Source organism: Lissotriton helveticus, chromosome 9, assembly GCF_964261635.1.
Source record: "Lissotriton helveticus chromosome 9, aLisHel1.1, whole genome shotgun sequence".
Taxonomy (NCBI): domain Eukaryota; kingdom Metazoa; phylum Chordata; class Amphibia; order Caudata; family Salamandridae; genus Lissotriton; species Lissotriton helveticus.
In genome coordinates, this window is record NC_136070.1 from 598443549 (window position 1) to 598465946 (window position 22398).

Genomic DNA, 22398 nt, shown 5'->3' on the forward strand with positions numbered 1-22398 from the left:
ACTTCTCAAAGTCGAAGATCAATTTTGTTTTAATAACATTTTATGAAAAAGGGTTACTTTAGATTTAGTATCTGAATTCTTCACCAATTGCAGTATGCTCTTTACTCCAGTACACGTTTGTCATTGATTTTATTTGAGTCATTATTACTTTACTAATGTCACCCAATTACAGATACTCCAGCTCATTGTTTTCTTCATTCCTACAGGGCAAATTGGAAGGCACGTTGTGGACAGACATTGATGACGCAAAAGTCTTTAAGATTTTAGATCTTGAAGATATCGAAAGGACATTCTCTGCTTACCAAAGACAGCAGGTAGGTTTCTGTCTTGTGCAATCCTTGTCATCTGAAAAATATAATAACCCATTTTGAGCCCATCCATCATTCTGGCTTACTAGTGAGGCACTTGTTACGTGCATACATAGAGTGAAGTATAAGGCAAATCCAGGCGTGCCCATCATTGTGGTATAAAAAAGTATTTACACTCTAATTGTACTTCTAATAAATTGAAACACACCTTGATGAGTACTCATTAAAATAATAGAAAACATGAATACAAACATCTACACTATCTCACATGGGCTTTTAGTTTTAAATACAATATGGCTGACATTTATCTGTATAGTTCAATCATAGTTAAAGGAAAAATAAACTGGGCAATTATAAAGTTACATATTCATTAATTGTTCATAGGCCATTCTAAATTGTGCCGTCTTTGTGAGTAGGTTAATATATTGCAGTAGACTACATTTAAAACACTACTCTCCGTCTGTGTTAGACAGCTTACTGGGGACTTTTAATATTAACTGAATCTTAACCGTATATCAAAATATTCTACCAATTCGTTTTTTTTGGTGAACATTCATTACACAATAACACTTGTAATAAAAGAATAGTATAAAGCGACACTGTTTTAATGAGTGTGAATTTTGAACACCTTTCTTTTTTACATGGTATCATTTATTGCCATTGCTGTTAATTCCAAAGCTCTCTACTTAATGTGTTACTATTCCTTAACGTGTTGGTACTCATTTCATCAGCTATAAAAGGAGGAAAAGCTGTGAACCTCTATAAAATTACTAGCATAAGCACACAACCCACCGAACAACTTTTTTCAGCCTAGGCACATGTACTGGTAAGGCTGCCAAGTGGGTAAACAATCTCGGTAATGGAATAAATGTGTAATTTCTTTGTCACAGATGTTATTGATTATAAACTCCTCAGAGGGTTAGTGTTTGTGATAGGTCATTTAATTTGCATTATAATTCTTGTAGACCATCATAGACCCATTACCTGCTTTGAGTAATCCTGCTAACTTCTTGCCTACCCTCTAGATCGCTTACTATCTCATAATTCAACCTGCTTAATCCAAATGTAAAATTGTAGGGTATTACAAATATAGGTGGAGAATTTAATGTCCCTCTGTTTATTGGCCTAAAAACTTTATTTCATGCACCCCTCGAAAGTCAGAAGATCTGAAGGAGTGAGTGAAATCCCCATTGATCCAGAGGCACCCCAGGCCTTTACTAGATCTTGTTTCCTGCAGTAGTCAGCAGATTGCAGATTTGAATCCCAGCAGGATTAGCTTTCTTAGCAGGACTAGCTTAGTATTTTACCCTTCCTTGGTGTACAAGATGAGTATTTTTTAACAACAGATATTTTTCTAATTTGGCGGTGTGACTCATGGCACTATATTTATTTATCATAAAGAGCACACGTGAAGGTTGGCCAGTATTTCCATTGTTTCGAGGAAGGCGGCTGGTGTCCCCTTTATTCTGGTTCAGCCATTAGTGATTCCCTGTTCCCGCCACCACTTCTTAAGTCGTTTGTAATTATTGTATATGGTCGCACTCTCTTTTAGTGCAGCCTCACAGGATGTTTGATATCCCACATCCCCCTTACCAAACAGTACTCACTTTACCTTTGAGAAGAGCTGAGGGTGAAAAGGAACCCCCTGGAGCTTTCAGTTGTTAGGCAAGATAGCTCACCATTTATTCTGAGTACTTCATTTAGGCGGCGCATATGTTCTAATTTGTTTGACTGAATCACTTTTTGAGTTAAACATTTAGCAGGAACCTACCGCAACATACTTATAAAAAACATTATTTAGTAGCTTTATCCATAGAATATTTTACATGCACCTACTGTTTCAGTGGCTCTACCTGTGGCCTGGAAGTTTCACATAGATTTCATCAGAAAGCATGTAACGTGCTATGTTTTTATTTTTTAATGACATATCTGTACGGTTTCATTGATTGAGTCTAACAAAAAAGGGTCATAAGGAAAAGCACTTTGAGATGTATAAACGTAGTCCTAAGAAGGGATCTGGAAATGATCCTGCATAAGCAATTACATAGAACATTATATTCAGTGCTTTAAATGGGCAGGTACTGTGTACCTGCATTTCTTTAATTGGAAAAGGGTACTGCCACTTCTCGTCACTGCTGCAATAAATAAAATGGGAAAGTACCTGCATTTTTCATGAGCAAACGGGTACTCTAATCAGTGAGTACTTTTTCAGTTAAAGTAACGATTATACTGTCATAGGTCAGAAATAGACTAGCTTCCTCTAATGTTAATGGTGTGATGAGATGGTAACATGATTTCCTAGTCCCCCACTTTTTTGGGGGGGGTATTTCTCTTTATTTCATTACTGATATTTTTTTCTGGCTGTTTTACCCTGTTCAGCATCCCAGCAGTCCCCCCCCCCCTTTTCTTACCACCACCCTGTCGCCACCTTTAAGATAAGTCCCTGCTGACAACATCTCCTGTGTTGGCCTGACTTTAGTGTTTCCAAAGTAACAAAAATACAGGAACGAAGTAGATTCAGAGCTCTGGATATCAGTGTTGCTTGGTGGCACACTTAGATTGATGCACCTTGCATGGTTATGCAGTGGGAAAGTGACATTCTAAATGCTTCTGCAGCAGTACATTAAATTACAATCTGTCTTTGGCAAGAGCGTTTTCATTTGCTTGATTCCATCAAGTATCTACTTGATCGAAATAATAATTTCACCACAAATCACCCTGTTGCATATAGTATATCTTTGCTGACTCTGCTTTGGCTACTCTCTTCCTCTCTTTGCGTTTGCTGTGGCCGCTGACTTGCTCATTGCTGATTGGCTTTTCCGTGTGCCTGCTGTGAATAGGACTACTTCATGAATAACTCCAAACAGGTAAGTTTGTTGCTGCTGCCGCTGCTGCTTTTATTCTCAATTTCAGCTTGAGCAAGCAATGAACCATATAAGAAACCTTAAAAATTCTATTCTGCAAAATGATTGCTGTGTCATGACACACTAGTCGCATGAATTGATGATTTTTCACATTTCTGTTAAAAAAAGATTTTTGTTTTTGGGCATGTCTGTGTTTCTAACTTCACATTTTTGTCTGATGAATGTTTACTTTGGAAGATCGTTTCTTTTTAGGGCCTTGTTGGGACATCTCATGAAATCCGTGTAAATGTTATTGTGAAAGTAGCAATGCCACCATGCTTTACCTAGAGTATTCTGGGTGTGTTTTCTGAACAGTTTCTGACTTTGTCATATGTTCCGTTTTTTATTTCAGCTGCTCCCAACTTTAGTTTCTCCTGCTTTTTCTCATCTGTGTATGCTTTCATGTCTATTTACCCTGTTTTGTTTTCTGGAGTTTGATTCAATTTCTTTTCCAGTGTCGTCCTATTATCTGTGTGGATAGGTTTTGATCCCACTGTTCCTCAGGCACCTTATTCAGTTTTTTCCATGGCATTTTCTTTATTCTCTGTACGTCTTTTCTTCACTCCAGTCTACTACACACCAGTTCGAAGCTCAAACATTCACCATCCCACTGACCTGCCCTTTTACACACATACTGTCTAACACTTCGCCATTATGATACAGTTTTTCCAAATATTTTTTGCAAGTCATTACCTTTGCTTAGGTTGTCGCACATAAAATAAATTAAAGAAACAAGATCTGTAGACGCCACTAAGGCAGTCAATTCTCTAGAGTAGAATTTGCTTGTTTAGAGTCCTCCAAAAGATTGGATGTGGACCAAATTATCTGACTTAAATTAGGCTCCTTTATCAGGATCCTCTGGCTAGGGTGAAGATTAAATTAGAGCACTGTCTGAACCATCTTAAGAGGTGCTAGATGGGTGTCCCCTATCGCCTAGCATCTTTGTGCTGGCACTGGAACCTCTGTCCTATTGGATCGGGGGAATGCGCTGTTGAGGGAACTGGAGCAGAACGTCACATCTGATGATAGAAGCTCATAGGTGGATGATATTCTACTATATGTAGCGCACCCACAGAAGACCTTAAACAGGTTACTGTAGATTGTGAATATCTTAGGTGGATACTTGGAGTTCCACTTCAACTTGGCAGCAAGTAGTGCTCTTGGTTGTATGCTCTTCCAGGTACCCCGAATCCATCGAGTGAGGATGGGGAGGGCGCTCTTTTAGGTACTTGGCCAGTAAGTACTGGAATGAGCTGCCTCTGGAACTCCGTATGGAGCCATCAGAGCCGAGATTTAGGCTGAAACTTAAAACGCTTCTTTTCCCTAAAAATTAGGTCTGCTTGGCACTGCGTGTGGCTACTTCTACTTGCTAGATGTATGAGCCGATTCCTTGAGTCTACACAGCGCGGGGACACACTGTCATTAGTGTAACCAGGCGCTTTATAAGCTTTATTATTATTATTATTATTATTATTATTATTACCCCCTAATACAATGGACCCCTGGGTCAATGAGTGTTTAGTACTTAGGAAGCTACATCACGTGCAAGGCCAAGGGAATTCCTTAATCGTAGCTTATATGTGTTCTGAACACTTTCAAAGAAGACGCTCAAAGAAATTGCCACTATTGCTTCAAGGGCATATGGGCCTATGTAAGATGACTAGGATAACCACAAAGCCGCACGTCCTCTAGAATATACCGTATGTGGTTCCTGAGGAGTACTTCAGGAAGTTGGGGGTAGAGACAAGATTGATTACTCCTCTGCAGCAATGGGCCACCAAGAATACCACTTGATAAATGAATTATAGGGGTTTATGATGGGGGGCATAGCTCTCTCAGACATTCAATAATATTATCAGACTTGCCAATTAGTTGTAGTAATTGACTCCTTCTCCTCTCCACTAGACAAACCATCCATTTGAATTGATAAATATACGTTGGCAATTAGAGGTCAAGTATCTGCTATATACAGAAAGAAGGTGGTGAAAAGATGTACTGCAGTGGTGGTACATGCCTGGCAAGTCACAGAAAATATTGGGATTGAAGAAGACATTAACCAGAGAGAGTCCCTTGTGCGACAGTGATCTGTGAGTGGAGGTGGGAAAAATGCTGAGATTCCAGAAATGCGACCTCATTAGAATCTTCTAATGGGGATGCTTGCTGGAGACAGATGATGTGAAGTATTTTGAAGATCTGAAAATAGTATATCTGATGCTAGCAACAAAGATATTTCACTGCTTGCAAATCAGTCATGCTCTGAGCTCCCATGCCCCCGAAAACACACACATCGAAAAATTATGTGCATCAGAATTTTTTCCAAACTCCTCCTCCCAAAAATGCATCCTCGCTCATGTACATTAAAATAAATACCACAAACCCTCTAAGAAAACTGATAGCAAAGGGACAAATGCATCCTTGATGACGAGGAGTGCTCCGAGGCACTTTGGTACCCGAAAGAGATGGCAGTTAAGTGAGGTTTGCAGCTTATACATATACAGCTGAGAATCCTCCATAGAAGCTGTTACATAAGAGTCCATGTTACACAATTGTTCTGAGCAACCTTGGACACTTGCTTAAGAAGATGTAGTCTTAAAAGGACATTTATGCATACTGTTTCGGAATGTCTCAAGTTGAAATGATTGAGGGTAGATGCGGGTAGACGCAGTTTATCCACTATTTTTAGAGGGTAGATGACTGTGCTGCAAAGCTGGTCACTTTCAGCAATGTACCACGTTTTTCTTCCGCTATTCATGGAAATATGCTGAACTCGTCCCGGTGCAATTTTCTGACACCGAGACACTTTCAGCAGTGCCTGCACATTGTCTGCTTTTGTTCCGAGCAGCAACATGCAGGCGGGGAAGGGGATTATAATCCAGCTTCACCCATAACAAAAGTTGGAGTTAAGGGCCATTAGGCCTCTTTTTGTTGAGGCATCCTTTCTGGAAGCTATCCGGAACCTCACACCTAGATGCAATGGACACCCTCTTTTGCCATCTAAAACTGGAGGCAGACTTTCATGAGTTCTGAAAAGACCTGTAGCCTCATCTCATTGAATATACTTGATATAAAAAAGAGGGAGTCTCCTTTCTCCTCCCAACCACTTACTCTAATTATTTGAACAGTTCTGTTGGTTTTCTTATTATATATTCTCAGCAAAAGCAGACTGAAGGAGAAATCTAGGGCTACCTATATGAAGCATTTTTGAGACCGCAGATGGTCAGATTTGGAGAATCAGGGCCGTTTGAGGCCCTTCGAATTACCGAATTGGAAAAATATGTACGAATGTTTTGCGACTGAAATACGGTTGCAAAACATTCACAATTAACCTCCAATTGAAAGTGGCTGGCAATCCATTCACATATTACAAGGGGTCCCCTATGGACTCCTTCCCCTTTGAGAATGGTTGAAAAAATATTTTTGAATAGTATGCTGTGGCCCCACGGACCACTGCCTTCTCTCAAAAAATTAAACTTCAGAGTTCCATTTTTTCTTTTTAAACGCATCTCATTTTCCTTAAAGAAAAACAGGCTGTGTTTAAAAAAAGATTGCTTTATTTAAAAGAAGTCACAGACAGGGTGATCTTCTGACTCCAGAAGGATCCCTGTGATGGATGCGATTCCTAATTGATTTCAAATTGCGACCTACCTCATTAATATTCATGAAGTAGGTCAATTTGCGACCCAATAGGAATCGCTACTTAAACTCAAAAGATTTTCATACATTAGAAATGGTGATTACCTAATTGTGATTCCAGGAAATCAGAATTAGGAATTCACTACTCGTGACTTATGTACATCTAACCCTTAGTGCTTTACAAAAATATGAAATAATTCTAAACAAAACAAATAATTTCATACTTTTACCCTGTTTCTCTCTTTCCGGAAGGGGGTGCTTGGCCAATGAAAGTTGATGCAGGAGACCTTCTCTTACATAATCCAGTGGTTGGGAGGCTGGTGCAACCCATAACCTGATGGTTGTGTTCGTTCCAAATGAGGAGCCACGTGGGTAGTGCCAGGTGGCAGTAATCCTTCAGAATGACCCTTTATGAATGGAATTGGATAGACAGTGATTTATAAAAACGAAAACAAGAAGCTGGGGACGAAAGGTCTCTTATTTATTAATCTGCTGCTCCAAAGGGTAATGAGTCGCTTAATTGTGAAACAGTATACATTGTTTCATTGAGTGTGAATGTAGATTGTTTGTGGTGTAGTAAGCGTGGCTGTAGATACACATGCTGTGCATAGTCCTGCCAAGTAGCGTTGTGCCCAGACATTTTCAATTGTTTTTCTTGGAAGAAGTTTTAGTCACAAGACCTGTTGTGACTCCACTTATTCCACAATGCACCAGGACATGGGCTTCACCTCATCATGTCCGGACATTAGAGAAAGCAGCTCTGGGACTGATGTGTTCAACAATTGATTTTTTACAACCAGCTATGTTCCCGTGGCTGTAAAAAAAAAGCTACAGTGTTTTTCCTGCCATGCCTAAGACTTCTTTCCTGATGGAACCTGAGCCCTCCACTGCATTCCCTTGCTCCGGCCATCGGTGCCGCTGGATTCATCTTAGGCGTCTCTTGGAGACTGCACCTAAGGTGAGGGTACACCCTTCCAATTTTGCCCTAGTTGTAATACCAAATACCCCAAGTATCAGCAAAGCCCCTGCGATGCCTATTATGTATTTTGCTAGTATTGGAGAGAACACCGTGGATTCATCCACAGGATGCAGCAGCAAGCCTCTCCGGAGATGCCAGACATTTTCTGGTCTGTAGACCTGTTCTGTGCCAAAGAGAAAGAGTCTGACATACGGCTTCAAGATTGTCTGAGAACAGTCTTGAAGTCCTGTATAGGAGGCGGAGGAATAAGAGCTAGAGCCTGTGATCAAGCCAGCACCGGCAGACCCACCTCACTCCCCAAATTACACATCACCTGTCTGCGGGAAGGCTGAACTAATTCTTCCCTCAAGGACATCACCTCAAACCAGTGGGTACTCGCAGTCGTACACAAAGGGTACGGCCTTGAATTAAAACCATGCCACCCAGCATCCCGACCCCGCCACCACTTACTCCTCTGAGACCATCTACAGCTATTAGAGAAAGAGGTCCAGATGGTCCTCTCTGAGGGTGTCATTAGATTAGTGCCACCATCCTCTAGAAGGACCTCTCTCTCTGGCTGACTTGTAGACCTTTGGGTGTTGAGCAAGTTTATTCTAACACTTTCATATGGCCACTCTGCAGGACTTCATGTCAGCACTGGATCTGAAAGTTGCATGCTTTTTCACCCCCATACACCCATCTCACTACCAGTACCTTGGCTTTGTGGTAAGTGAATGCCACTTTCAGTTGAAGGTGCTCCTGTTCTTAGTCAAAAGGGCTCCAATGGTGTTTACAAAGTGTCCACCAGGCAGTGGTAGCACGCGTGTCCAGATATCCTGTAAACGTCTTTCCATACCTGTAAGACTAATTGATAAAGAGCAGCAACAGTGCCTAGCACACACTTTGACATCCATGCCCTTGTTCTACAGGTTAAGAAGTCATCAACGTTAAGAAGTCACATCTTCAACCTCAGTTATTAACAGCCCGTCTTGGGCTCTCTACTAAAAGATGTCACAAAGAAAGCTTACCCCAACAAACAGAGCGTGATGGCATTAAAACAGGGGCTGCCTCTTTCGGACTGTGTTTCCCTCACTGTAACAACTGATCAAACTTTGGGATGCTGGCCTTGTGCATATGAATAGTGCTTCATGCCTGGTTGCACATATGACCACTGCTAGGAGTCAGTGGGCACACATTGAAGGGCATTGTGAAAATCTAGACTTGGCAACGGCTATGGCTGCAGCACTCCCTATTATGAAACAGCAACAACCTGTTACTAAGCAGGCTTTCTAAACCCCCTTCTGCAGGTGCCAATTAACACCAACTCCTCTCTTATGCGATGGGGTGCTCACCTCAAAGGCATGGCTGTGCAAGGTACCTGGGCACCAGTAACAAGGCAGCACATCAATTACCTGAAATTTCTAGCCATCAGTCGAGCCCTCATAGCTTTCTTCAAACTCGTTTGAAGGAAAACAGTACTCATAAGATGTAAAACATGACAGCCAAGTATTACATCCAGAAACAGGGGGAACACTCTCCTCCAGCTCTTTTTATTGTCTCAGGAGATCTGGCATTGCTCTATCTGCAGCAGCATTCACTTGTTGGTGGAGCATTTGCTGCAAATTGGGAGCGGGTCAGCAGGATGCATTAGTAAGTCCACAAGTGGAAACTCCAACCACAAGTACTTCTTAGGTACTTTAATCAGTGGAGCACTTCAGTTATTGACCTCGTTGTCTCCCACCCCATGCAAAATTCCAGACTTTGCCACCTGGTACCCCCATGGACAGTCCATGGGCAGTGCACTATGGATGAACTGCTCTGGGATATTTGCCTATGCTTTTCCTACTCTCTCCCTCATTCTGTATGCAGTGAAAATAAGGCAGATGTCCTTGACCCTCATCCTAGTAGCACCATCCTTGGCAAGATACCCTGATACTCAATGCTCCTAGAAATGTCCGTCAACCCCCATGTGAAGCTCCCGCTAAGGCCAGACCTTCTCACTCAGACACTCAGATCCAAGGCATCTCAGCCTTGCAATCTGGCCCCTGAGTTCCTTTCAAAAGAGTGTAGGCTCATTCTGAAGGGAACCCTTCGTTCAGGTTCACAGGGATGTGGTAGTCCTTCAAACCAACCCTAAGTATCTGCCAGAGGTTGTTTCACCTTTCCACATGAACCAAACCATTGGGCTGCCAGTAAGCTTCCGGAATGCACGACAGAAAGAGCTTTTACACTATAGATGTTAAAAGGGCACTCTTGTTGCACTGATAGAATGATGTCTTTTTATAAGTCCAATCAAATTTTTTTAGCCTTTGCCAAACCTTTCAAGAGCCACATAATCTCCAAATTGGGCATCAAGATGGTTTGTCAAGGTCATCTAAACTTGCTATGCTAGAGCCAAACAAACACCCCTTATGCCCGTTAGGGCCCACTCCACTTGCAAAAAGTCTAGCTTTTCCGGGTAACACCCCTTTAGCAGATCTCTTCAACCCCTCAGGCATTCACCAAAGACTACTGAGTGGATTTTCTGGCCCGTCAAAGGTTTTAGTTGGCCCAGTCTTTCTAAAAACACTGTTCCATACATCTATCAATTGCTTACTGTAAACACTTTGAAGAGAAACTGCTTTGCAGTCTATTTAGAGCATGTGTATCCCCAGCCACGGTTGCTGTGGATGGAAGATGTTAATTACCTTGTAACCATATGTACACAGCGTGTAGTGCTGTGGATTCACATGCACCAAGTGTTTATTTTGAAGCAGTTGATGCTGGCGGGCCTCTTGGCACTCATATTTGGTGTCCGGCACTTATTTTTCCTCATCTAACATTTACCAGACCAAGAGATGGAAAAATCACACAGAGGAAAGATGAACCAAGAGAAAGAAATAAAACCATCACAAAGGGATAAGACAGGAGCCTGCAAGATTGAGATGAAGGGGCATGGAGTGCCTAGCAGTGAATTAAAGAGGAATGAGGTGGATCCAAGACTGCCCAGCTTTGGTATTCAGCACGCCAACACTTCATGGCACATGTTGGGGGCTTCGAGTAGAGCTTCAGGCACTGACACTCATTCTTTTGCATGTGCCCCCCTTCCTTCTCGGAAGTCAGAGATGATGACAGATGTTTTTCTCTCTTTCCTGTTACTGGGCACAGCACACTGTCTTCTACACTGCTCTTCACTTACACTTCTTGCCGTTTAAGTGGAAAACAGTCTGAGGTGGAGCCTGTGTTCTGATGTATTGTGGACCAAGGATAGTCACAGCAGTTCCTGTAACTTGTTTAGAGAACAAGCAGTGGCAAAGCCAATAAGTCTCGCTTTTGGGGACCTATTGGCTTTGCCAATAATTTTTAACCGTGCTGCACTATAGCCAAAGTCCTGTGCAGCATGACTTAAAGCGAATAAGATTTTCTTTAAAAGGCCCTATTGTGTTGTGATTGTGTCACTCAAATAATGCAAGCAGATTTTTTGTGGGGGTGCGGTGGTTTAGGCACCAGTGGGTGAGAGAGAGGGATGCTGAGTAACACAGTGGGCTGGAGTGGGGGGTCAGAAGATTTGGCTGAGCAGAGGGCAGGGGTTTGGAGAAATAAGCTACAAAGAGGGGTGTAAGGAACACGGAGGGAAGGAGTGAGGGAGGAGAAGCAAATGGAGCACAGGGAAGTAAACTGGCAGAGAGAAACGTTGAGCGGGAGAGAGAAAAGCACATGGGCGAGAAAGCAATGTGGCGTGGGAAGAAGCATATGAAAGTGAGTGCATCATAATGAGATGTGTGGATAAGCAACACAGCAAGAGATTGAAACATGGTACAGGGCACGGGGTTAAAAGGAATACATGAGGAAGACAGCTCAAACACATGCAGACTTGTGGAGTGCTTAACCCAAAAGGAAAAAATAGGTCCCTTAAGGTAAGCAGTGGAAAGACATAGGTAAAGGGCCAATACTCCAGGGGAGGGGCAGACACAAGACGGACAAGGCAAGTAATCGAATACGAAGTGAACTAATGGGAGTTACAGGAAAGCCAACCAAAGCCCCTGTATGTCCTTGGTAGGCCCACAGTATGTCTCACAATAGACAGTGCATGCGCTGTCTATTAGACCAGACCTAAAAACAACTTGGAAACGTCTGAGCCCAACACTAGATGGCAGGGGTATGCAGCGCATGAGAATATATGTTAATACACGCTGTGAACCGGTGGTTACAGGGCAACGTTTTCCTTGTCGCGTATAATTGAGTGGACTACACATTTAATTTTTTTTTAAGTATTTCACTCCTTTCTAAAGTCCTTCAACCCTACCTATCAACACTATACTTCAAACCTGCAACGAGAAACCTTTGAACCATCCTCACACCTAAGCTGAGAAAGTATTTGATTTACAATGGACAAGTTACCTCGCACTTCCACACTGGGCAATTATTCTTTTAGGTTCAGAAGTGACCTGAAAGTGCACCTCCTCCTCTTGTTATATGGGGGGTCCTCATTTACAGACTGCGATTGGCCCTCTAATGACCAACTTGTTCCTCCAGCTGACAAACTCTAACCCGTCATAGGCCCAAGACAACTTGATTTCACATTTTAGTCTTAACCAATTTGAGGCCTAGCTGTCTAATAATTCACATATTATATCACTTATTTATAGACCTCCTGTTCATGCTGGTCCATGTCTGAAATCACTAGGAAGCATGCTAGCCTCTTTGGCTGTTAGGTATGCTCATTTTGTAGTTCTTTTGGACCTTCCATCACAGACAACACCTGGGCCCACTCTTGCGCTTTCCATAAAGTCCAGCAAGCTAATCTGATTCAAGCGCTTGAAACAAACACTCCGGTCCTTTCTGGTTCCCTGGAGTCGGATGCCGTGTGATTCTATTCAAGGTACTATTAATGAGCTAGCCCTTATTTCCGTACGTCATTCTCATAGGACTAAATCAACAGCTAATATGTTTAATGAGGTCCTTAGATTAGGCAAAAACATCTTGAAAGGAAATAAAGGCATATCTACAGCTTAGAAGATAAAATGCTGTATAAGCTAGCACTGAAGGACTATCACTCAGAGGTGCATCTAGCCAAAAAAGTATTTTTTGAGAAGGAGATTGCCGAAGCCTGTAATAAATCCAAGGAGATTTTAAAAATTGTGAAAACATTTTTAAGCTCTGAGGTCATCTCTAGAGATCACCAACCTTCGGCAGAATGATGTGATGAATTGGAATTATTTTTTCATTCGAAAATCTCCACCATTCAGGCAAATCTTCTCATAGATGTGCAATCAGCAATAATCCATTCTGTGACAAAAAAGGTTTCTACTCCTACCAAGGGGAGTCTAACCTTCGCTAATTTCTGCCCTTTGCCTCTAGAGTACTCCTTGGCTGCTATTAAGAGTCTGAAGTCGGATTCCCCTTCCGACCCATGCCCTCCTGCATTGTTGGCTAATGTAGCCCAGGTTGTTAACCCAATTGTAAACAGAGTATTAAATAACCTGGCAAGGTTCCGGCCCACCAGAAAAGTGCAGAAGTCATACCATTACTTAAACCCACAGCAGACCGAAGGAGCAGGCTAATTATAGACCCTTCTCCCTGCTTTTTCCAAAATATTAGAAAAATCGGTCAACTACAATTGTCACAATTTTTGGAGAGGAACAATCTCCTATACCCAAGCCAGTCGGGTTTTAGGCCTCACTTCAATACCAAAACTGCGCTTTTAGAAGTTGTGGAATATGTAAGAGGCACCCTAGACATAGGAGGCAAGGCCATTTTGATCTTGCTGGACTTAACGGCGACCTTCGATACGGTTCCTCATCGAAGGCTGCTTAATCGCCTCCAGGCAATTGGCATTAAGAATATTATCCTGAACTGGCTTACCTCTTTTCTGGATAAAAGAAACCAAGAGGTTTGGACGCCTCCTTATTCCTCCAAAGCACGCAAACTGATGGTTGGTGTACCTCAGGGCACAGCTTTAAGCCCTACGCTTCATAATGTACAGCTTATATCATTGGTGGTACTGGCGGAAGCAAAATATTTCTTATGCAGAGAACACACAGCTTCTCTTCTACTGTAGAAAGTTGAGTTTGCTGGGGGCTACTAAAAACTGCCTCTCTAAGGTGTTCAAGTGGCTGGCAATTAATCAGCTAAAATGCAACCTGGATAAGACCGATATTATGATCTTCAGTTCATCTTCCCCTACCCTATGTAGTTCTTTCTGGCTGAAGGACGCTCCGCTTCTGGACCCTCAACAGGGCTCAATAAGGAACTTAGGCATCAAATTTGATAGTGCCCTTTCCTTCCAACCACAGACGCAGGCTCTGATAGTTTCTTGCTTTGGGATGCTGAAAAAATTCTTGCCCCACTTGTTAGAGTTTTCCAAGAGAATGGTAATCTAAGTGCTAATAACCTCTGACTTGGATTACAGGATTTTCTCTACTTAGGACTTCCGGCAGTATCTCCTGGGCAGACTTCAGGTGGTTCAGAACTCAGCAGCCCGGTGGCTTCTCAACCTCTCTCCCCATCTGGAGGTCCTCCACTGGCTTCCAATTAAAAAAATATGGATATTGTTTAAATCCATAGTCCTGGTACATAAAGCCCTGCATGGCTCAGGGGCCGGCTATCTAAGGTGGCGGATCCGTGACTGTGTCCCTCTCTGAACATTATTCTCTTCTTTTGAACTCTTTGCTAGAGTCCCAAAAACCTGCTAGCTTATAACGGGCAGCAGATCCTTCTATCTGGGGCCGGTCACATGGAACAAACTCCCACTGGAACTACACACTACGCGAGATCTCTCCACCTTTAAGAAAAAACTAAAGACTTAGTTCTTCTGAGAATCTGCATAGGTCTTCACAGTGGGTGCCGTTATGTCTGTTTAATGCCAGGTCTCTCTTTGGAGTAGCTGCGCCCTTTATAAATCACAATGACATAACACTCAAATTGCTAATGCAATATTCCTGGGCAGGATGGCAGTAGAAGATCAAATAACAGCAGTTGCCACTTGGTATTATTAACTATGCATATTGAGGTCCTGCTTGACCATCCGTAACTCTGCTGTAGGAGGGAGTATGAGTAGGGCAGCTTTCCATTGAAAAGTGGCTTGGTAGGAGGCCATACTAATGGTTATAGTTTCTGGAGTAGACCATCCTCCCAGTGTTCCTCCCTGTCTGGTGACAATCACAAGAGGCTTTGTAGCCTGACCAGATATGTATAAAACCCAACGAGCTGCTCAGGCAGCTACGTTTTCCTTGCTCAGGCATGTGTAGGAAGCTGGCTCTTTATGTAATATATCAATATTCTGATTTACAGTGTAAAGAGTTTAGGGGTTTCCTTGTAAGTGGACAGGCGCTTGCTCTATCAATCCCAAGGTGCTCTATTTGTCGTAGTGTTTTTAAACAGCCTTAAGCTTAACCAATAGGACTGCAAGACAGCTTCAAATATATACAATGATCAATAAATGACAGACACAACTAAGGAGAGCCACACCAATTTATAAAAATAGGAAATATCTTTATATATATTTAGGTATTGGAGACAAATCTCTCAGGTAAGTTCGTTTTTAAATATGAATTCTTTTAAGCTCAAAAAGTGGACACTTTTTCTAAATTGTTGTGTTCTGGAATGTTGTCCTATGGAAGGAAGAACAAGTTCTACAAACAGGTATAGTGCAGCGACTTACGGGACCAACCTCCAGAAGTTAGGGTGAGTGGTGGGTAAGGTCCAAGGCAGCACCAACAGTGCACCACTAGCGGCACGATGGCGACCGAGTGCAGGGTGTAAAACCGAGGTGGGAGCCCAATGTTATTCTATTGAGATCAGTCTCTGCGAAAGGGTCTGCAGGCTCTGGCTAGGAAGCCAGTTGGGCTGAACCAACGGGGGGCTCAGGCCTCATGATGCTCCGGATGTAGGGACATCTTTGGTCCTCTTCTCCAAGCCCAGGAGCAACGGGTGCAGAGGTGTCCTTAGGTGTTGGGTTTTTCCTTCCCGGAGCAGTCGCGGTAGAAAGGGCCTGCGTGCAGAGGCTGCCTGCCACGTTAGAGGGTCCATGAGCGATGAAACCATGATGGACTTGGTCTAAGGAGGTCTGCGGAACCTTGATGCCACCATCAGCCCACTTCGACTTGGACTCAAAGCATCGGGTGCAGTGGTGGCTTCAGGTGTCCGGTGTAGGCAGGTCTGGAGGACTCAGAAGCCTTTCTTTTGGAGTTGCTGCGAGATTCAGAGAACAGTTCCACTGTCTCGCAAGAGGTCTTAGTTCATTATCGAAGGCAGGCAGTCCTCCCAAGTTTCTGGAGTCAACAACTGCAGGACAAATCTACTTTGGCACATTTTTCGACGAGGGATGCAGACAGGCCGGTAATGCTGGTTCCAGGTCAGCTGCTTCTTCTCTACTCTCTGCTTTTGTGGCTCCTCAGGGTCCTCTCTCTTCTTAGTTCATCAGGATCTGTTTCTCTGGTGCCAGGGACTCCCATAAATACTGATTTTAGGGGAGTGTAGGGAAGTAGCCAACTGGCTAATGACACTTGGAGTCACCACGCCCCTCATATGACCACTTCCTGTGGACAATGGGCATAACCCTGTCCCAGAATTCTTAAGTATGCCATCACAAAGATGGCTATTTCTGAAAAATAACCACCTCAGTGTAGCCTACTTTAGGGGTGGTACTAGCCTGGAGGTGGCATGCACTCTGGGTTCATGTACTGGTAAATCTGTCACTGGAATCAATGTGAGTTTATTAATATGAGATGTTTGATACCAAATATCCCTATTTTCAGTGAAGATATCGTGTAGCTGGGGGGTTTGTTTTCACCAGTGTCCAGCACATGTTTTAAAGTGGCTTTCCTGTCCACTTGCATGGGCAGGAATAGGACTGACCAGCAAAGGGGTATATCTGCTCATGCAGGTATGCCCTCAAATGTAATATTCAGCACCCTGACTTAGGGCGGTCACGCCTGCTGTAGGGGTGACTTAGAAATATCACATGCAGTGTTAGGGGACATAGCACACAGGGCTGTGTGACATGCTGTTTTTTCACTTTTATCTGCACCAAAACGCGCAGGCTGGAATGGTAGCCTTGCATGTGCTTGGTGAGGGGGTCTCTTTGGGTGCTACAATTTGTGCTGCTGCCCTTAGGGACCCTCTTTAGTACCTCTGGCCCTAGGTACCAAGGGTACAATTTACTAGAGATTCATGAAGGGTGCTAAAGGTTTTACCAGTTGGAGGAACAATTATACAGTTTTGGGAAAGAGCTCTGGCACAGGGGACCTGGTTAACAGGAACCCTGTGCACTAACAGTCAAAATCACGGCACTCACCAGGCAAATTGTGCTGGTGACCATGTCAAAATGGGCACTTTCCTACAGCATGCTACTGTATATCACCTCCTGTGATCCTTTTTAGGGGTGAATGCCCTAACACCCTATTCCTACTCAGTGGAACCCCAAATTTGCCTCTTTATCCCCCTGTCTTTTCAGCAAGACTGCCTGGATGGAGTTATTTACGTGCTTAGTGGAAACCCTTTGTGTGTCTTATTGGTTTGGAATCTGCACTCAGAGGAATGATGGGCTTTTCCTTGTTTGAGGGGTGTTTTGTTAACCCTAAATATTGTGCTCTATTTCAAGGTTATGAATATTTCACTGCTTCTTGTTCTATTTTTGACCAGCAGAAAATTCCTTGCGTGTGTTCCTTTAACCTGAACTTTCTATGGGGGTTTCCTGATGAAACGTAGTTGTTTCCTATTATTGTTAAAGTGATGCTTTGAATTTCGTTTCATGTTCTTTGCAGAAAGAAACTGATACCACCGATGACACCCTCGGGTCCAAACATAAGGTTAAAGAGCTGTCAGTGGTGGACGGGAGGAGAGCCCAGAACTGCAACATTCTTCTTTCAAGGTACTCTATTGTCTGTCCCGTCCTTCCCTACCGGGCCTGGTGTGTGAACCTAGGTTCTTTGAAGGCTAGATATCTGGTCTCTGGAAAAATGTTTTTCCACAGGTTTATTTGACTTATGTAGCATTGCAGTAATCTTGAAAAATGTTTGTTGATGTTTGGAAGGCAATTCCTGTCAGCTCTATGCATTCATGTAATCTAAACTTAAAGCAGCAGTCATGCTGTCAGCGCCATTCAGTACTTTGTAAAAAAAAAAACTGTATTCAAGATTTATTTTTTGTTCTTTCTAAGTTTAGAGTCTGAGGCAAGTGGGAATTTAGATATTCGAGCAGCGGTTTCTTTGAATATTGATGTAGGGCCTTCCCCAAGTATTGTAGAGTGGCTAATAATCAAACCAATAAATATATTTTAATATGGATAGTTTATATGAAGTTCACCCTACGCACTGTCCATATATATTTTATTTATCACTACATTACTTTCTCCAGTGCACTGACTTGACATGTGCCATTTGCGGAAACCTTAATATCAAAGATGGCTTCTTTTGTCTGGTTACAACGAGAAGCTGAAACGATGATTTGTTGCACTGTCCACCAAAAACTTTGAAGGCATATGCAGCCTGATTAATGATGAGTTAATTTATTCCTGTCACTCTACCAAGTGTTCCTAGAGCCGGTGTGTGTTTTATTTCATCGAGGTATCTTTTGTGATAAAAGATGCCACAGGCTTGCTGTTTACACAATTCAGTTTCACACTCCTTGTATTACATACTGTGATGATTTTAATTGCTTAGCAAACACTCTACCCTTCACACTACTCTACTCAACCATAAATGCATTTTTCTTTCCTTACTTGTATTGTTTATAACATCATGAGGCATACAGGACAAACTACATCCTCCACAGCCTAGCTGGCTCAGCTGACCGGAGGTTTACCATGCCACATGTTGACAGCTACCACAGTCCTCCGGCTGTGCTAATCGAAATGTGTTGAAGTGTTGATATGCCACTGATGTGGTCTAGAAGTTTGAAATAGTTTTAAAAAAAATCTTCAGCAAATTGTGCGCAGGGTGAAGTCATTAAGACATTCATACTTTGGGATTGCTGTCCATTTGGTAATGTCTACCTCAGGATTTTTTCAAAGTTAGTTTCTAGGATGGAACAATCTCACCGGTCTGTCGTCAGTACCATGCATCCTTTCTCCCTTGGAAAGAAAGGAATGTTGACTGAGCTTACAAGGATTTGAAGGTGTGATTGCAGGTGTCTGCAGTAAGCAGATAACCCATAGAGCTATATTACTAGCTCTAGAGGGCTGAATATTCTGGACTGGTGCAGGTGGACAATACCTATTAGTTTGAAATGTACCACTTTAGCTACTTAAAACAAAGGCCATGGAGCGAAGGCAGAGCTGTTGTACAGTACTTCAGCCAGTTTAAGACTTTGGTTGCTCAGCATCTGTATGAATTGAACTTGAACAAGTCATCCATACACTAAGAATAAAAAGAATTTGAAGTCATGATCCGCTTAAACAAAGCCAATGCCTGCTGCTCGATTTTAAGCTGGAAAAGCATAACTTTGCAACTGATTTTATCTGAGGGTACAGTGAGGAATTTTGATCCAGAAAAAAACTTGCTATTGATTGTACTGACATGTCTCGGACAGGATCCAAAAAAAGGAAGACAGTCCGTTGCATCCAAAATGAGAAATGGCAACCTAGGACAATGGCCTCTGTTATGGTGTAGTAAGCATCTGAATTGAATGCATTGCTTCAGTATGTGAATTCATGCTAAGATTGGCACATCAGGTGAAACACAAGGTGACGCGTGGCAAGTGATAAACTAACTGAGCCCTCTTGCAGGTTTCCTATCAGAGGATTTGACATTGTTTATGGTATTCTGTCAATTAAATACCCAATAGGTGGACATGTTCATAGACCGACTACCTATAGCCAGCGTTGCAAGTGTACATAAATAAAAGACATGAATCATAGGCTGAACCAAAGGTCTCTGTGTGGATTTTGTGCTTCAACAGTTAGGGCAAACTATCCAAGAGCCTTTCTTTCAACTTCACAGAAACAAGGTGGTTCTTGGAACCAATCCCAAACTTCTACCTAAAGTAGTTTCTGCTTTTCACATCAATCAATCGGTTATGCTACCTGTGTTCTGTCCTAAACCTGATTCTGTAGCAGACAAGCTCTACACATTCTAGATGTTAGAATAGCTCTACTATATTATGTAGAAAGAACAAATGATTTTTGTAAATCAAAAATAGCTATTTGTTGCTTTTTCGCCACCACACAAATGCAATCCCATTTCTAAATCGGGCATTGCAAGATGGATTGTGAAATGTATCCAATCATGTTATGTAAAAGTGAAAAGAACCTTCGCAATACCCCCTAGAGCGCATTCCACACACAAAATATCGGCTACTATCGCCTTCTTAGGGAATATTCACTTAGCTGACATCTGTAAGGCAGCAACATGGCCTACACCGCACACATTTGCCAAACACTATTGTGCAGATGTGTTAGCGATGCAACAAGCTAATGTAGGCCAGGCAGTACTTAAAACACTTTTTCAAACAACTGCAACAGATACAGGTAAGCTACCGCTTTGGGAGAACACTGTTGTATAGGTAATGCAAAGCATGTGATCTACAGCTCACATGCCTCGAACGGAAAATATTACTTACCCGGTAAGCATCTGTTCTTGGCATGTAGAGCTGTAGATTCACATGCGCCCACCCACCTCCCAGGGCACCTATACCTGTTGCAGTTCTTTCTTATCTCGTATACCTTTGCATGGACATCTCTATTCTACCTTTACTAACTCCATTCTCACCCTCTGCGGTAAAAACAATCTAACAATGGAGTCTATGCCCATGCAGGAGGAGTCACCTACCTTGTGAGTGGAAAGACTTCTTCGAAGAAAAAAAACTTGCAAACATCCGGACCCAACACTAGATAGCAGGAGTATGCAAAGCAAGTGAATCTATAGCTCTACATGACAAGAAGAGATGATTACTGAGTAAGTAACATTTCCCTTTTTTGTATTGCGGCGGGGGCTGCTGACCACATCCCCGCCGCAATACAAAATATAGAGCATGGCGGTCGCATTGTAATTCGGAGTGTGAGTAGGCCTTCTCGTGGGCGGCCAGTCTCCATTCTGAGACGATCGCAGAGGGACTTAAGTTCGTCCACCATCGAAATGAGGCCCTTCGTTTTTAAGTTAATCAGACATTTGTTTCTCATCTTCCTATGTGAGAAATAAGACCCATCATGTCATTTAAGTATTCTCTTGCCTTGTTAGTGAAACCACTCTTCGGCTTCTGCAACGAATAACTTGTAACTGTTTTCCTGCAAGATGGACTCTATTTTTCAGTTTATATCATTGAACTTCAAGCCCTGTTCATATTTACATTCTACCTACACCATGGTTCGTTTAAATGATATGGTAATCCTCTTTATAAACTCAAAGGAAATTGCTCTGCATTATCCATGATTTCCACATCCACCAAGAGTTTGCCCCATAGCCTTCTTTCAGGATTCCCCGCATCCCAAATAAGGATAACTTTAATAATATGAACCTCAAAAGAGCTCTGAAATCTAATTTGGAATGCACCAACAGTCTCCTATACAATGTCCTCTACCTGGAAGATGCCCCAGACCAACAGGCTCTCAATGCTTATCAACTTTTGAAAGAGCTGCCTTCCAAAAAGGTATCTATGGCCATTTCAACAGGACTCTGTTTTGTAAGACATTAACATGGATTGCCTTATTTTGAAATTTTCAATCTTTCCCTCCTTTGATAAAAAGGAGCCACTTGTAATGGTAAGAGAAATACTCATTCATGTGATTTTGCCCGTATTATAAATCAAGAGCATCCACCCCCATCCTTTCTTGGAGTACAGACACATTGTTATGCTTATTAAGATCATATTCTTCATATTAGCCACATTACGCTGTTCACAACATACCAGCAATGGAAGAAGACTATAGAAGTCACTACGTAGATGAACACTTTTCCTGATATGGAATTGGAAGTGGATTTGTAAAGCGCGTAGCTACACGGGGGCGTCCCAGCGCTGGACTCGAGGAATTGGCTAGGGATCAGACGAAACCTAAGGGAACAGCCAGGTTTTTAGGAGCTTACAGAACTTTAGTAGGTTGGTTTCCCGGCGAATGTTGAGGGGCAGGGAGTTCCAGAGTTTGGAGGCGTTGTATGAGAACAGACGCCCTCCTGACCGCGCTTTCCTGATTCTGGGAACATTTGCTAGAAAGAGGTGGTCGGATCTGAGCTTCCTGTTGGCTTTATATGGTTTAATCATATCACATGGATATCAATGCATTTTCAAAGGTGTTGAGGGGGCCCAGCAATCTAAAAAGTTTAAAAAGTACCTGGTACGTAGGGTCTGCAAAAAACTTTAATGGGCCCCCTTGCTGGCACTGTTAAAAGGTTGATTGTGAGGTGTTTTGTATGTTAATGTACAATACCTCATGTGTGCGTTGTCGACATGTTTCGAAGCTAGGCTAAACATATTAGCCTTTTTAGTGTAATATCACTTTTCTATAAAACCAACCAAAATTTGTTTTCGAAGGGCATGAGTAAGGTGGGGATCTGTGCACCCTGTCCTGAAGAAGAAGCCTAGCTTCGAAACATGTCGACAACATACACATGAGGTGTTGTACATTAATATACAAAACACCTCACAATTACCCTTTTAATAGTGCCAGCACGGGGGCCCATTA

At 42.5% G+C, this 22398-nt stretch overlaps 1 protein-coding gene across 4 annotated transcripts in view; it reads left to right on the top strand.

Moving 5' to 3' along the window:
* DAAM1 (dishevelled associated activator of morphogenesis 1) overlaps window positions 1-22398 on the top strand; it is a 652790-nt gene that overhangs the window by 526054 nt on the left and 104338 nt on the right. For 2 of the 4 annotated variants that reach the window (XM_078660607.1, XM_078660608.1), the window contains 3 exons: window positions 207-314; window positions 3149-3175; window positions 17549-17655. In XM_078660607.1, the coding sequence (XP_078516733.1) occupies window positions 207-314; window positions 3149-3175; window positions 17549-17655 (242 nt within the window). The remainder of the gene's footprint in view (window positions 1-206; window positions 315-3148; window positions 3176-17548; window positions 17656-22398) is intronic. The other 2 variants (XM_078660609.1, XM_078660610.1) reach the window with 1 other exon arrangement.